At 40.0% G+C, this 16062-nt stretch overlaps 1 protein-coding gene across 3 annotated transcripts in view; it reads left to right on the top strand.

Annotated features, from left to right (window-relative positions):
- Positions 1–16062, top strand: part of LRP1B (LDL receptor related protein 1B) — a 742760-nt gene that overhangs the window by 329567 nt on the left and 397131 nt on the right. For all 3 annotated transcript variants that reach the window (XM_083492761.1, XM_083492762.1, XM_083492763.1), the window contains one exon: positions 6256–6393. In XM_083492761.1, the coding sequence (XP_083348887.1) occupies positions 6256–6393 (138 nt within the window). The remainder of the gene's footprint in view (positions 1–6255; positions 6394–16062) is intronic.

Genomic DNA, 16062 nt, shown 5'->3' with positions numbered 1-16062 from the left:
AAGAGACCACTTTACTTTGAGCTTGTCCTGGGGTGCTGTAAACTGGAGGTGCTCCAATGACTTGAACAAAGCTAAAACGATTTAATGAAGCCAAGGTCTAGTTCTGTAACTTTTATATTTGCAGCTTTGCAGGTAATACTTGCCGTCATCTATTGTTTTTCATAGTGCTCTCTCTTTTGTTGTTGTTTGTTGAGACCGATGCTCATTGTCGTTGAGCTGCTAGGATCCTTCAGTCAGCTGCAATGCAAATACAATACAGATATGCTTGTTTTATTTAAAGGGACTAAACAAAGTAGACATCATACTGAGATGCTCCCAAACTCAGTTAAATGGTAATATCGTTGCAAACAGCAGCACATAGCATAGAACTATGCAAAAGGGATTGCATATGAATGGGACTTTCAATCTGTTTAGACTTAGACACTTTAGATGATCCTCAGGGTCCCTTTTCAACTCTACAGTTCTATGATTCTAGAAAGAGAATGCTGATATATTTGTTATCACTTGCTATCAAGTGTGTCCCAGACTTTAGCTTCAGTCCTTTAATTTGCTCTGTATAGTGCATGACAATTAGGCTTGCACCCCTTTGAATTCCCCTTCCACTGCCTGTTTATGGGTTTAAATTCAATTGCCCAAATACTGTATTCTTCAGGAGTACAGCATTACCATTTCAGCCTATGCTTATAAAACATAGTTCTAATGGTAGTTGTATGGATTGCTCTTTCTAGCTTAAATATCTTAATTACAGTCATTAATCAACTTCATCAGATAATACTGCAGAGAGAGTCCATAGGTGCTTGCTTTATGAAAACCACTGCAGAGAAACCTTTGTTTTGATTGCCAGTACCAAGGATATTATGACAAGCATCTGAAGACTTGTGATAGGTGAGGTCCTGGCTGGAACTACAAAGATCCAAGGTCAATGGAAGGAGAGCTCCTTTCTCACCCAGAAGGACTCCCATCTCTGAGGTCACTACACGGTCACCCTGCCACCCTCTGACCACTCAATGCACGGCTGAGGGTAGGAAAGGCAGCTGATTCATTTTGTGCTCAGAGTAATTATTTGCAAATTGATTTTAAAAAGAAAACATTTGAAGATATAGGGACTGTGGTACGCTCATGTTGGGTGTGTGTTCATTGGAAATCCATGTTCCCTATGATTTTAAAGTTCTTGGACAAGTCAGTATCTCACAATATTAAGCTAAGCACATGTGGATAAATCGATTTGGATTTGAAATATTGATGAAATAAAGATTTTAAATTACTTTCTTTACAGAAAGCTGTAGGTAACATTACTAGAGCGTTCTCTCTCTTTCTCTCTTTCTGTCCCAGGGATGGATATGGCAATCCCTTATCCAATTGGCCCCCTTGAGCACGGTAGGCGTGACAAGACACAGTGCCTCCCAATTCACCTGACACACCTCCCCCCATCCCTTACATTACCAAATTATACATGTGAGCTACACATACTGTATGAACAGTCCAACATGTGTTGACTGACTTAACAAGATTGATTTTTCAGATAAAATCCAGGAAGCAACCCAAAATCCAGGACCCAACTCAAACACTCTTTCACTTAATTATGGGATGATCATTTGAAGAATGACCACCTGCTCCATGTCACGCAGCGATAAATTAATCACAGAGTCTTCTTCATAAAGAGAATAAAACTTTTACTAGAGAAAATAAAGTTGTTCATAAACAGCATAGTTAAAGAGCATACACAGAGTGCTCAGAGCATATATCTGTCTCTTCACAGAGGCACAGTCTTAGTTGCTGATTAACTGGAGTCCTGGAGCCACTCTGTCTGCAACAACACAAACACACACACTGAGCTAGACAGACAGACAGACAGACACCGAGGCCCACAGAGAGGCTGGCTGCTTTTATAGGGAGAATGAGTCATCACTCAAGATGGGTCCCGAGTCACAGTGACTTAGCAGTTTGCTGTTAACAGTTAACAGGCTTAGGCTTGAATGATTGTGTAAGCCTTGTAGGCCTTGCCTTACTTCTTCTGCTCTCAAGAACCTTTATCTCAGGACACTCCAAACTTCCAAATGATAGTGGTTACTTTCTGTATGCATATGTACAAACACAGACAGGCAAAAACTTGCATTAAGAACCACTTTTATATGCACTTCCACTGGGAGAGGGGATAATTATAGAACAGCAAAGAATGTGAGCCCTCGAAAGAATGATTCATCTGTATTTCTTTATTTTAAAAAACCAATTTAAAATCTGAGACGATTTATATCAAACTGTCTTTCCCTGATACATGGTGTCCTCAAATGCATTATGTATTATTGAATTATGTTGTATGGTCATATATGAGATCATTTCGAGAGAGAACATAATTTCCGTCTTCTCATTGTAATGTGACTGTTCCAGTAGCAGAAGGATGTGGTTTTATTGAGGAAGGAGGATATGTAGGGACAAAAACAACATTGAAAATTTTAAAGTAGAGTGACATTTTTCCTGATTGCTTTAAAACTTTGACTCCATTGTTGTACTGACCTTTTTTTGTAATACTACTAGGATCACATCTTGCATGGGGGTTACGTTCCAGGGGGTAGCATGTAAAACCGAAATTGCTTATAATCAGAATGAGCCCCTGAAACTACCCTCACATGAGCAGTTTTGCCTTTAGTAGCCAGTGCAAGATCTTGCAAGTCTGTCCAAGATACCATTTCCAGAGCCTAGGTGAGACCTTTGCAAAACCCAGTAAGAAAGGTAAAAGCTCTTTCCACAGTAATTCTTGCTGAGAGTGCGTAGTCCCAGTCCATTCCCTAGGGGTGGGGGAATGCTTCACATTGAGGAGAAGTGCCCTGGGGGTGGGGAGTGCCAAACCTTTCTCTACTGCCCTGACTTCCCTGTGCCCTAAGGTGAGTTCCAGCTGAACCTTGGGCAGAATGTTGAGGTAGCAAAGGCAGCTTTCATCTTTCTCTTTGCAGCCTACAGTGAGGGGTGCTCCTCTTTGCCTGTCCTCTTTATTGAATGCTAAAGTCATTTCTCTCTCTCTCTCTCTCTCTCTCTCTCTCTCTCTCTCTCTCTCACACACACACACACACACACACACACAAAGGATGCAATTATCTGAACTTAGCTGTGGCCTTTCACACATCTGCCTTTCACATGTAGTCTGACCCTATACATCAGTGATGGCCAAACTTGGCCCTCCAGCTGTTTTTGGACTACAACTCCCATCATCCCTAGCTAACAGGACCAGTGGTCAGGGATGATGGGAATTGTAGTCTAAAAACAGCTGGAGGGCCGAGTTTGGCCATCACTGCTATACATGTAAAATTCTGAGAACTAAGTCCCATGGAATTCTGATGACTTTATGCATTACCAAGCTGTCATGAACAGGGATGCAGCTCTAGGGTGCCATGAATCTTCCATCACTGTGCATGAACTCTTAAATTCCAGTTCTCTTCTACCTGCTGGTGTCACTCACATTATGGCAGCCTAGTCACTATGAGTCTCCTAACCCAAGGCCCCTCCTGATGTCCCTCTGGATAGCTGCATGGTTGCATGCAAAGCTCATTTTAAATTTGGAGTGAAATTTTATACTTTTATAATTATATTTTTGCAGCTGTGTTGACCTACTCTGCAAAACCCTACAAAACACATAAGGGGCCCAGCTCAGGGAAATTACCTTCATTTGCTTAAATGTATGATGCCTAGGTTAACTAGGAATAGCAACATAGTACAAGCTCTTATCCTGGCCACAAGATCATCTTTAGCACATCATAGTGTTGCTTAGGTCAGGATATTTTCTCCCAGTATCTTCTATACTGAGGAAATAAATTATCAAGATTGACTGAGTGCATTCCTCTTCCAGCATCTGAGCACTGAAAACCCCTAGGATGAGGAGACCCTGAATGAAGGGAGGGATGAACCAACCCTTTGCTTACAGGCTTTCTCACTCAATCCTAGCATAACTTTATTTTACAATATTACCTGGCCTTGAGAGAGCAATATGCCAAGAAAGAATATTAACTACATATACCCAGACCACTCAATGTCAGAATAATCACATTTGTATGTTAATCAGCCCTCTTAATCTATTGCTTATTTGTTTTTGTAAACAGAATAAAAAATTCCCCTTGGAAATGTAGTTTCATGATTAATATATATTTCTGGGAGTCTATTCATCTTCACTTCAAACCATCCCCTGTTCACAAACAAATAGGCTTTTGCAAGTAGTTGTGTGATCCCCTTCACTGGGGGATAAGTCAGATAATATTTTAAAGATTTCAGAATGTTCATTCTCTTTATAGGAGAGTCTGTATATTTTAGCAGAAGGAAGTATAAGAGCCAATTGACTTAGTACAGTGGAAGGTAATCTTGTGGAAGACTGACGGAAATTATTTTTCTGTCAATAGAATAAAAGAACTTTTCTGATTTTCACTGTAATGTGAAAAAGAACCAAACTCTTCCTCCTTTTATCCATCTTTGGCTGGCTCAGTGTGCTTCGAGATGGGTCTTCCTTGTGTGTTCAGTGCTCCTCATGCATACAATGACATTGTTGGCATCAGAATGCCAGGTTGTATTTCCCTCTGTTCAATCCAAATTTACCCTTTCTAAGGAAAACCCCTAAAACTGTGTACACATTACCATTTACTCTGGCTCTGGTGTGCTGCTACCATTGGTGTTTGAAGCTGTGTACACGCAAATTTGTTAGTCTTCAAGGTGCCACAATGCACTTTATTTTTGCTGCAACAGACTAACAGAGCTGATTAACAGTTGCTGATAAACAGTCCTTTGTTTAAATCGGAGCTATTGCATGAACCACAATTGTGGATTATGAGCTATGTTGGGACCAGATGGGAAGCCCATGGGGACCAGAATGAGCTTTCAGGCTGCTAGTTAGATTTCCTGAATCTAGGACTTTGAACAAACTTAGCATTTAATGCAGCACTTATCAAACATTTTGATGTGAGGCCCACATATAAACTTAGTATTTTGAGACCCATCTGTGACTTAACTTTACTTTCCCATCCCTACTTCCCCCTTCTATTTTCTCACTCTGCAACAGAAAATGCAAGAATATCACATCAATAGTTAACAAGTGTATATTGTATGGGCATATGCTGGCAGTATATATTCAAACATAATTTAAGCAAGACATGAGGGAGAGAGTGTTCCTGAATTTTAAAGGGGCCACAGAACAGTATTGTTACACTGTTGGCTTGGTGAAACTGCCCCTGGAAATGGAGGAGGGCATTTAAAAAACCTCCCAGTTGTGCAACCCACCCAGAAATACAATGGCATACCCTCGAACATTTCTCCAATGAAAATAGGGACATCACATTCCATAATGATAATTTTACTGTTTATACCCCACACATCTTATTGGGTTGCCCTAGCCACTCAGGGCAGCTTCCAACATATATAAAAACATAATACAACATTAAACATTTCTTTAAAAAAACCTTCCCTATACAGGATTGACTTCAGACAGCTTGGGGGTCAGATAACTCCATACCCTCCAACATTTCTCCAATGAAAATAGGGACATCCTTAGGAAAAGTGTGACATTCCAAGATCAAATCAGAAACCGGGATAGTTTCTCTAAATCAGGGACATCCCTGGACTTGGAGTGTCTGCGATGGGTCACAGCAATGGGCTGTGCCCCACAATTACTAATTTAAGGCACATAATCTGATTCATAGCAAATGGGCACAGAACAATAATTTGCCAAGGCATGGTAATAATTAATATTTTGGTGTTCTTGATGTTGCCATGTCATAATGAATGCATTTTTGCTTAGGTTGTTTTACCCTTCTCTGCTATAAATGGTTAAGTCCTTGCCTAAGGTCTCCTAAATAACAGACTAGCAGGCTTGTGTTGTAATTATATTGAAAAATAAGAACTGAATAATATTTGAAAACAATCTGCACACTGTCCTTAACGTTGCTAAATATAATTTTCAGCATCCCTAATCTTTAGAGAAAAGTAAACCTGCCATAAAAATGATAAATTGCATAGTCTTCATTTTTAAAAAATAATCCTCTTTAAACAGTTGATTTTCTTTTAATTATGTTAATCCTTATTAAGAGACTATAATTCTGCTGGTAATGCACAGAAAAGCTGCATAGTAGACAAATGCATAGAAAAGCTTGCAGCTAGCATTAAAGTGGAAATATTATGCAAATACATGACAGTAGGGTACTTTCTTTGCTTTACTAATCTTTATTTATTTGAACAGAATCAGAATGCATATTAATTAGTCTGTATCTATTCTTTTTTTAGGTCCTGAAGAAACAGAATTCAGGTGTCCCCTGAATCATATGAAATGCATTGGCACCAACAGATGTGTTCACTTGTCCCAACTCTGCAATGGCATGTATGACTGTCCTGATGGATATGATGAAGGCGTACATTGTCGAGGTAAGTGAATTTGATGATGGTTTGAAACATCCCACTTTCAGGGGTTTAGGGGTCATAGTGGTTGAGTTTGTTTATTATGTTTAACTTTTAGATTTACTCTTGTGGATACATTAATGCAAGTTTCACCACTTCTATGCTTAAGCAGAACCTTTTAGCTTTCTAACAGCTTTATTGAACTTTAGCTGGATTGGGGCTGTTCTTTGCTTTCTTCCCCCTGTCTTGCAAGGAAATGTTATAAAAGGTGGTGGTACTTGTGGGCAGAGGGGCATCTGGGGTTGTGCGAAATTCTTCTGATTCTGAAAGTTCCCTCCTCTCAGTTCTATCACTACCACTTATAAACTGTCCTCGTCGTCACGCGCCATGACATATTGCCAGAATATGAATGGCTAGGAAACACCCCTTTTGTAGCCGCAGTTAAATAAAATGAGTGTACCCAACTTTGCCTTTCCAGCATCATCTTCTCTGACTCCCCTCTGTGCGTTTGTCATCCATGCTACTTTTGGTATCTCACCTTCATTCATCAACCCACTTCCCTCTTCTCTAAACCCACTTTGGGGCATAGGAGTCAGCTCCTAAACACCAAGGTCCCTTTGCCCCTTCATAAAATATTTGAAGCCCACCCCCCCTCAAGTTGATGGGCATTCAAATGGTGTGCATGCATCACCTCTTGTGATCAATTATGCAGGGTGGGGCTTACCTGCCCCCCCCAAATATTTATTTAAGTTGGTACCCCTGTTTCAGAGCCAGACTAGATTCAGTTTAGCAGTGGTTCCATATCCACCTTGGTATTCCTCGTGATTCTTCACTAATAATTTGTCTGGTTCCTAACTTTTGGCCTACCCTGAGATGTATATTTAATGTATATACATGTTCATCTGGCTTATCTTGAGCAAATGTTTGGTAATAGTCATAACTGCAAAGCCATAGCAGACCTACTATTGCTTTCACATTTAGGGATTTGATTGATGTGCGATATCAGATAATGCTTTGTGTTGGCATTCACATGATCACACATAAAGTATGTAAGGTTTTTAATGTTATTCTCTGCCCTACACTGTTTTGGTGGTCAAAGTGGGAAATGGTTCAGTAGACCAAATCATTTTGTATTTCTGAGAATTTGCATCTTTAATTAACTATTAAGAATGGCATTAAGAAAACGTCAGCATTTTATGATATAAAGTGCTATTCAAACAGTTGTCAAAAGAAAAGAATTCATTTAATTTGGCAGTTTTTAAAGTGCAATTTGTCTTAGCCCTCAACATGAATTATGCTCCTGGGATCCCTTCCCCTGTATATGTTTGTTAAAACTGCTAAATGAGTGAATAAGCCTAATTAGTAACATTGCAAGGTTATAAATCAGCTCATTAAAATGGTAGCTGTTCTTATTTATGTACAAATACTGAAGCATCACAAGCATTAGATCTATTTATTTTATTCTAATATTTATAGATTGTGTTCTCTGCCAAAAAAGTGGCACTCAAAATCTGTACAACGTGAATAAAAATACAGGGTTGTCACTCTATTGATTCCTTCCATTGTTAGGTACTTGGCAAATCCAATACAACTATTCTTATTTAAAGAAATCACTTTTTTAAAAAGTGTGCAATTCATTATGCAACGTGTATATTTCAGAACAAAATTCTGTAATTGCTTTATGAATGCTGATTTCAAGGGAAATAAGTGTTTGTAAAATTTAAATAAAACATTTAAAAGCCTAATTTATAAATTCAGAATGTATAACTGCAATCAGGGTGAATCACTATGTAGTGGCCCATGGAATGATGTTCTTGACTTGATTGCTTTCTTTTCTTTATTGTGGTCTTTATGGGTTTTCTTCTTCTTTTGTATCTGCAAAAGAAAATATGAATTATTAAAATATGGCGGCATTTCAAAAGTGAATATTCAGTGTAAAACATCAAAAGTTTGTGCCTCTGCAAAAGTTGTGCTGTTGCCCATTCCGAAAACCTTCAGGCTATAATTTATTATTCCAGCCATAGTGCTGCCATTCCTCTACCCCAGGACTCAGCTACACAGCTGCAAACAAAACATTGTGTTGTAAAGTGCGATATACAAATGTGACACTAGATGGTGATAGTGAGCTATGCCAAATTCAATATATTTTTCAAAGCGTTTTTTTTTAAAAAAAGCATTTTCACAGCATTTTTTATATGTGTGTAGATTCCACCTCAGTGTCAGTAAAAGCTGTTTGCATAGCGCAGATGCATGGAATAGGGGCTGCCCTCCACTTGTATTGCAAGTGCATTGATGTCTGTGTCTGGTGCTCTGCTGACCCTAACAAAAGAAGCTTAACACTGTAACCTGTTCTCAGCTGGCAGTATGTGCATGAGAATATAGGATTAAGTCACCTGGCTTTGATGTTCTTTTTTCAAATTTAAAACTTTCATTGCAAAATATCTGAACTACTTGGTAACTTGGGACCATTTGTAGGTCCTAGAGAAAGCACGGGTTAGTTGTTAATTTGGATTCGTGTCTGAACAGCCCTCTATGGATGACAACTTATGGTATTAGGATGCCATTTGTGGTTTCTTCTGGGGCAACCCTGCAAAGTATGTCAGTATTATTTCAACTTTGCAGATGGAAATTAAGACTGAAATGTTGTAATGTAGTCTGGTACTGGTACTAAAGAAGTGCCATGCAAACCAAATTCAGATTCACATGACTGCTTAATTGAAAACAGTGCTGATCAGTAATTCACAACTGATATGCATAGCAGCGAATTTAATAAGGGGTACAGGAAGCTAAGAGCTCATTCAAGCGACAGATAATGGCTTTTGTTTGTCGCTTTAAAAGCTTAGAGTCATGGAGATAAATGCTACTGTAGGACTAGGGAGCAGATGGATTAAAAGTCAAACACATGAAAAGGGGTATACATTAAAGGGATAGCTTTTGCCTTATTCTTACATCTTTTTGTTTTATGACATGAAATAATATATACATCAAACATGTATCTTCATGCTCAGTTTGACACTAAATATCCTGTACAAGTATAAGCCCTAATTTGTTTTCAGATATCCCTCTACAGTGGTAGATTTGCTAGAAAAGATCTGTGATAAGGACAAGCTTTGCTTGTGATGACTAAGAAACACAAAAACGATTTTAATCAAAGATAGAATGTTGGTGGAATATTTTTTGCTTCCAAACTCAAGGCAACACCTTCCAAGTACTGAAGGAGTCCCTGCTTGTTAACTGTCTTGTGCAGTGAACCTGACCTGTATTGTTACACACCAATATCAATCTCTGCCAAGCAGTAGCAAGATGTAAGGGGCAGGGCCGTCTTAAGCATATCCGGCGCCGTGGTGCAACCATCCCTCCAGCGCCCCCCCCGCCAACTCCAAAACAAGGCAGGGGACGGTGGAAAATGTCCTCTGCCTCCCCCACCGCCCTGATCCCTGGCGTGGTGGCGATCAAGCAGGAAAATGTGCTGGCGGACATGCTCTCTGGCGTCAGGGCGCCCAAGAAGGCAGCCCGGGAAGGCTGTGCTCTGCCTTTCGCCAGGAAACAGGAGGAGGACAATGACCGGGAGCAGGGTTGATGCAGAGGCTTGGGAAGAAAGCTGCATGCCTGCCAGCCATATAGTTGGCGGGGCGCAGCTGGTGGGCATGCAGGAAAAGGGGAGGCTGTCAGCAAAGCAGCACAGCTCCCCCACTCACTAGGGCGCCCCTGAGAGGCCAGCGCCCTGGCGCAATAAACCACTAAGACCAATGGGAAAGACGGCTCTGGTAAGGGGGGTTCTGGATGCTCACCCAGGGTTATGTTTCTTTTGGGAAATCAAGGCACAGCAGGGACATATTTACACCTAAGGCCTAAAATGGAGTGGGTGCAGAATATTATACCCAAGAGCGTCCCTCATTGCTCCTCTCATAGCCTCAGCCACCCTGGGTTCGCAGAGCACTGAGTTCTCCCTATTTCCTCGTCTTGTTCCCAGAATGCCTTGTCAAAAAACCTCAGTGTAAAAGAACACCCTCTTTTACTGCAGTGACATCACACCCCCTTGTTACCCTGGCAACCTCACCCTTTGTTGTATGATGCTGAATGTCAGGGTAATGACTCTGCTATCACTTGCCTTTGTTATGGGATGGCACTTCTCGTAAGTCCAGCTCCTGAGGAAGCTGGCTTGACTTCAAACCTCACATTTACAAATTTCAGAAATTATGGGAAGAAGCTGGCACCCAGGACTTTTAGGGGATTATTGCCTCATACAAACCCATAACAATATGCTGTGGGAGTAAGTCAACTAACTTTTCTCAGAGCAGACCTATAAAAATTAGTGGTCTTAACTCATTCATTTCAATGAATGAAATGAACATTTGCCTAACTAAGGTTCACCTAGTGCCTTTATTGTTGTTGTTGCTACTACTACTTATATACCACCTTATACCCACAGGTCTCAGGGCAGTTCACAGGATAAAACACATTTAGGTGCCAGGAAAAATGTTCCTCTTTCACCAGGCCTCTGGCTGATTGACATCCAATGCCCTTTTAAAATGTGTTGGGGGGTGTTATTGGGTTGTTTTTGTTTTTATTTGGATTATGTATTTTGTGTTTTTATATTATAATTTTATCTTGTGAAGCACCCTACGATCTGTGGGTGTAGGGAGGTATACAGATTTCATAAATACAGTGGTACCTTGGGTTACAAATGAAATTCATTCCAGAGGTCCGTTCTTAACCCAAAACCGTTCTTAACCTGAGGTGCGCTTTTCCTAATGGGGCCTCCCACTGCTGCCACCGTGCAATTTCTGTTCTCAACCTGAGGCAAAGTTTGCAACCCGGAGCAACTACTTCCGGGTTAGTGGAGTTCGTAATCCGAAGCGTTTGTAACCCAAGATACCAATGTAAAATAAAATAAATAAAACAAATGTGTCCGCTCTGAGTAAACCTTAGTTCAATACCACCCCAGTGATCTGATTACTTATTTTTAGGTTTCTTACACAAAGAACTGAATGTAACTCCTCATTTCCATTAAATATAGGAAAGATGTCAAACTACTCAGTCTCTGGGAGGAAGGGAAGGTGGGTGGGTGGTAAGAATAAAATAAATACACAAAGAAAATAAACTGAATCCAATGTATTTCTGCAATTTGCTTGCAGAAACCTTGTTATAAAAATTTAGATAAGCATTCTTGTAACTTATGTACCTTTTAAAAATGCAGGTCTTTTGTCTTGTGGGAGATGGAGGGGATTTGATTAATTTTCTCGAGAATTTTGTATCAAGTATTTAAATGATTGAATGGCTTTTTACAGTGGGGAGAATACTACTTTTGTGTCAATTCATTGCATTAACATTTTAAATGGGACATACACAAGGCAGAGTGCTTTTCAGTGCAAGGTTACATTATGCTTGTATCTGCAGCATAAAAAGGTAATGCATATGAACACTGAATGAAACAGGTGATGGCACTGCTATTTCTTTACTGTCAGCTTATAGATACATGCAATTGTCTTTTGTTCTTGGTGAGCAAACTGCATAAATTCTTTTCTTCATGGTAGCAGAGAATAAAAATGGTTTTATCATGTTTGATTGTTTTACATTATGAGCTTCAGTGTCTTTCAAAGCTGATTCTTGATGCTTGGTTATCTGAAATAATATGTACAGTATATGGGAACAAGTCTGAGGAGCATGATAAACAATGCATATTGTTTATAAGATACCAATGACTTGCTCATTTTTGCGTTGTATTTTGAAAAATATATTAGTTCTTCATCTTACACAGCAGATGAGGAGATGATGAGCCAAGCAAAATAATTCTTTTTTTTATTTTTAAAGATAGTAACTCTTTTTCCTAGCTCCTTCAGTGTAACAGTTTCAAAACTATTTTGGACACAATGGACTGGGAATGACCACTGATTTGTGGCCACAATGCAAAGAAAAATGCATGCTTTGTACTGGCTTTCTTGAAGCTCTTCCTATCTTGAGCTGTTGTATATAGTCTTAAGAGTGTACTGACTGGAGCCAGGTACAGATGTGAGACATAAGTGATGGGATGAACTAGGATCACATTATATTTATAATGTCTGCAGGGGAAATGAGAAGAGCAGGAAGCTAATGTGACTTTAACTGTGGCTGACCCAAACCCTGCCCATTCCAAAGGGCATGATGACAAGGCAAAGCCCCAAAGCCTGGCTCCACCTTATGTTGAGTAGGGAGGCCCCACAACAGATCTGGGCAGATGTGACAAGTGAGACTTGATAATGTTCCATATCCAGGCTGATGACCCCACAACTCAGAGCAGCTGGCCTCTAGAAATGCCCTTCACCTTAAAATGTGACCAAGAGTGCTCATTTCACCTAACTTTAAGCATTACCACACTTCCATGCCACAGGAGTGGGGCCACCCTCCATTTAGAGTTCCCTCAGGGGATATATGGCCAAAACATATAAAGCCTGTAAACACACCCCTAGATGCAGGTGCTGGAGTGGATCTGCAAGCCAAACAGCCATTCGTAGTCCAGCTGCAACAGTGCTCCCAGAAATAGCATTGTGCAGCTGTCAGGAGCCGACTTGACATAGAAATTGAGCTTCAAATTCATAGAAGAAGACATCTCAAGTTACAGTGGTGCCTCGCAAGATGAAATTAATTCGTTCTGCGAGTTTTTTCGTCTAGCGAATTTTTCGTCTTGCGAAGCACGAAATCCCATAGGAATGCATTGAAATTCAATTAATGTGTTCCTTAATTAATGTGGTCAAAAAAAGTCCAAACAAAGCCAACTTTGGTACAACAAAAGTTTATTAAGTGCTCTTTAAAGTCATACTGTAAAGAGCATTTCAAAAATTGAAGGAACAATTAATTAAGTTTCTAAACATGACAGAAAAACATTTAAAAATCAACAAAGTGTACAGTACATTTTCTAAGACTCTGGGGGACCACTCGAAGAAGGTTCCTCTTCCACTCTTTGCTTCTTGCTGAGGAACCTGTCCATGGTCTGTTGCTTCATCCGCCTTTTCAGCACCTCCCTGAAAGGCGACATGACCGTCGTATCAAAAGTGTTTGCAAGGTCATGTGCCATGTGCTTGTTAGGGTGGTGCCGCTGTGCAAAAGCCTGCACATCCTTCCACTTCATGCAAATGTCCCTCAGTTCTTTGGAGGACAGCCACCACACAGAAATTCAAACCCAGATTTTTTTTAAAAAAAAACCAGCAGAGTGCCCCAATGGTCACAAATCACAAAAATGCAGAAAAAAACCACACAAGCTCCCAGATTCTTGCAAACCTCTCCCCAACACCAAGTCCTTGAATTCCAAACACTCCAACCCAAAATCCCAAAAAAAACCCAAAAAAGTTTTAAAAGTTTAACTTACCAAATGGCTGCAAAAGAAGTTTCGGAAAAGCTTCAAAAATCAGCAAAGTCCTCAAAAACCTCAAAAAAGGCTACCACACCGCGTGCTATGTGTTGCTCCTCGAAGTCAAGTTGCAACTGCACCTCTTCAAGCAATGCACCTTGGGTTTTAACGGTTTTACGAAAAAGGAAACAAACTTGCAAGACGTTTTCGTCTTGCGAAGCAAGCCCATAGGGAAATTCATCTTGCGAAGCACCTCAGAAAACGGAAAACCCTTTCGTCTAGCGAGTTTTTTGTCTTGCGAGGCATTCGTCTTGCGGGGCACCACTGTAGATCAGAGGACAGCAAAAGGCAGGGAGGGAAATGGTAAGTACCTAAAATGGTAAGGTAGAAAATGGTAAGGTAGAAAAGTAGTAGGAACCACCTGGAAGTATTAAGGAAGAGTGTGTACACAGAATATACAACATTTTTTTAGAGCTGCTTACAAAAAATGCATATATTCACAAAGAGATAGTAAAGAGGAGTCCAATTTCCATCATGCATGTATTCATGGTTTCAATGTCTGCTTGCCAAAGGCAAATAACAAATTCAATTCTTGCTTTGCTGATGGGGTAGCAGAAAATGTTTCAGGAAAGCTATTTCCAGTGAATTAATGTTTTCTTATAATCAGGTGCAAAAACCATTTCTAGGAGTTCATACGTTTAAATAGTCGTAAGTGTCGTCTTCTATATTACTGTTCTACCAAACTGTGGGAGAATCTTCTCTCAAGAGGGCAGTTCAGATGTGTTAGATATTTTAGTTTCAGCATACAGATAATGTTATTTTCCCCAGAACACCACTTCAAATATGAATGTTGGGAGTCATATACAAAAGGTATTCACAGTGGGATTTTTGACTTCGTATTGAAGAACCTTGGGCTACACCATATCACACAAACTACTTTACAAAGTCGACTCAGTTTCAAACATTATTTGCCATGCAGCACAGGGGACTGCGGTTTGAGAAATAGAAGCCCCAAAATTTCTTTTTCTGAAGCAGTACTTTGGCTCCCAGCCAAGACCTTTAGTTGCCTTTGTCTTCTCATTCCTCTGGCAAACAATCCAAAATGTGAGAAACAAGCCCATAGAATACTACTTGATATTAGCTGTTGTGGCTCAGCATTGACTGCTGCCTTCTAAGACACACTTCAAAGGTTTGGAGGAAATTGCTATAAGCTCAGGGTGAAATAAAGATACATGTGGACTTTGAAGGAAGTAAAAAAAAACCAAAAACAAAAAAGAAGACGCTAATGACTTTAAAGGACCTGTCAAGGAGCACGTTAGGAAGAAGCTATTCTTGTCCTGAGGGAGATTGTCAGAAGTTTGGTCAGTGTTCTTTAAAGTGTTAATGGGGAGAAAAGAGAAAGCCTCAAGAGGCTCAAAGGTTTTAAACAAAGTTCAGAAGGTATCTAGGATGATTGTAACTGCCAGTGTCCAAACCTTTTAAAAATTTAATTCATTACAAGTAGTGCAAAACTCTCAGAAACCTAGCTCACAAAAGTTGCCTCTCATCTCTGAGTGAAGCTGAATTCACTGCAAACCAAGAAGTAAGAGAATAAACACAGACTGGAGATCCCAGAGGAATGTAAACCTGGCAAAAAAGAACAATATTGCTAGAAGGAATCACAGAATTCTCGATTAACAACAACACAGACTCTGCCCCAATTGTCTTATTATAAATACATGTGTATTCTCTCGTACTTTATACTGTGAAAGTTCTGCTACAAAATAAACTTTCAAGAGAGAAATGTACTGGAGGGCCAGAGGCTTGGTCTTCTCTACTTTGGCTTTTAGCAGTAAGAGGAAGGAAATAACAACAGACGGCTTCAGAAATGATTTATGTGCCCTGTGTTTACATCATCTGAATTTTAGAAGACCAATAGTTATGTTAACTTCAAATGTGTAATAAAAATTGTTATAATTCAGTGTTGCATGGAGCCTTACAGAAAAGTGTTGTGAGTCTTAGCCAAATCCTTTTGAACTTCCTTGAAATTCCTAAGATAGATGTGATGCTGGAGGTGCATTTCCAAGTGTTCTGCCTCCCCACCCCCCTTACATTTAGGGCAGCTTACAACCCTTTACAAAGAGTCACAAATTTAACCCTTCCCTTCCACACTGCAGTCCTAATCCACATTTCCTCCCCTCTCTAGAGCTGATATTACCTGTAGAGAGAGAACATGGGTGACTGTATGTTTTCCCTCCACAACTCATTTCATTTCTTGTTGCTGAGGTGCTCTGACTGGCTGACCCTTAACTTCTTGACTTAGTTTAAGCTTTTCTCATCAGGTGGCTGGGCAAAGTGGAAGTAATTGACCAGCACAAGTAACTGGCTGA

The sequence above is a fragment of the Podarcis liolepis genome, assembly GCF_965112155.1.
Source record: "Podarcis liolepis genome assembly, chromosome: 1".
NCBI lineage: Eukaryota > Metazoa > Chordata > Lepidosauria > Squamata > Lacertidae > Podarcis > Podarcis liolepis.
The sequence above is the reverse complement of the archived record's forward strand: the minus strand, read 5'-3'. Positions and strand labels throughout refer to the sequence as shown.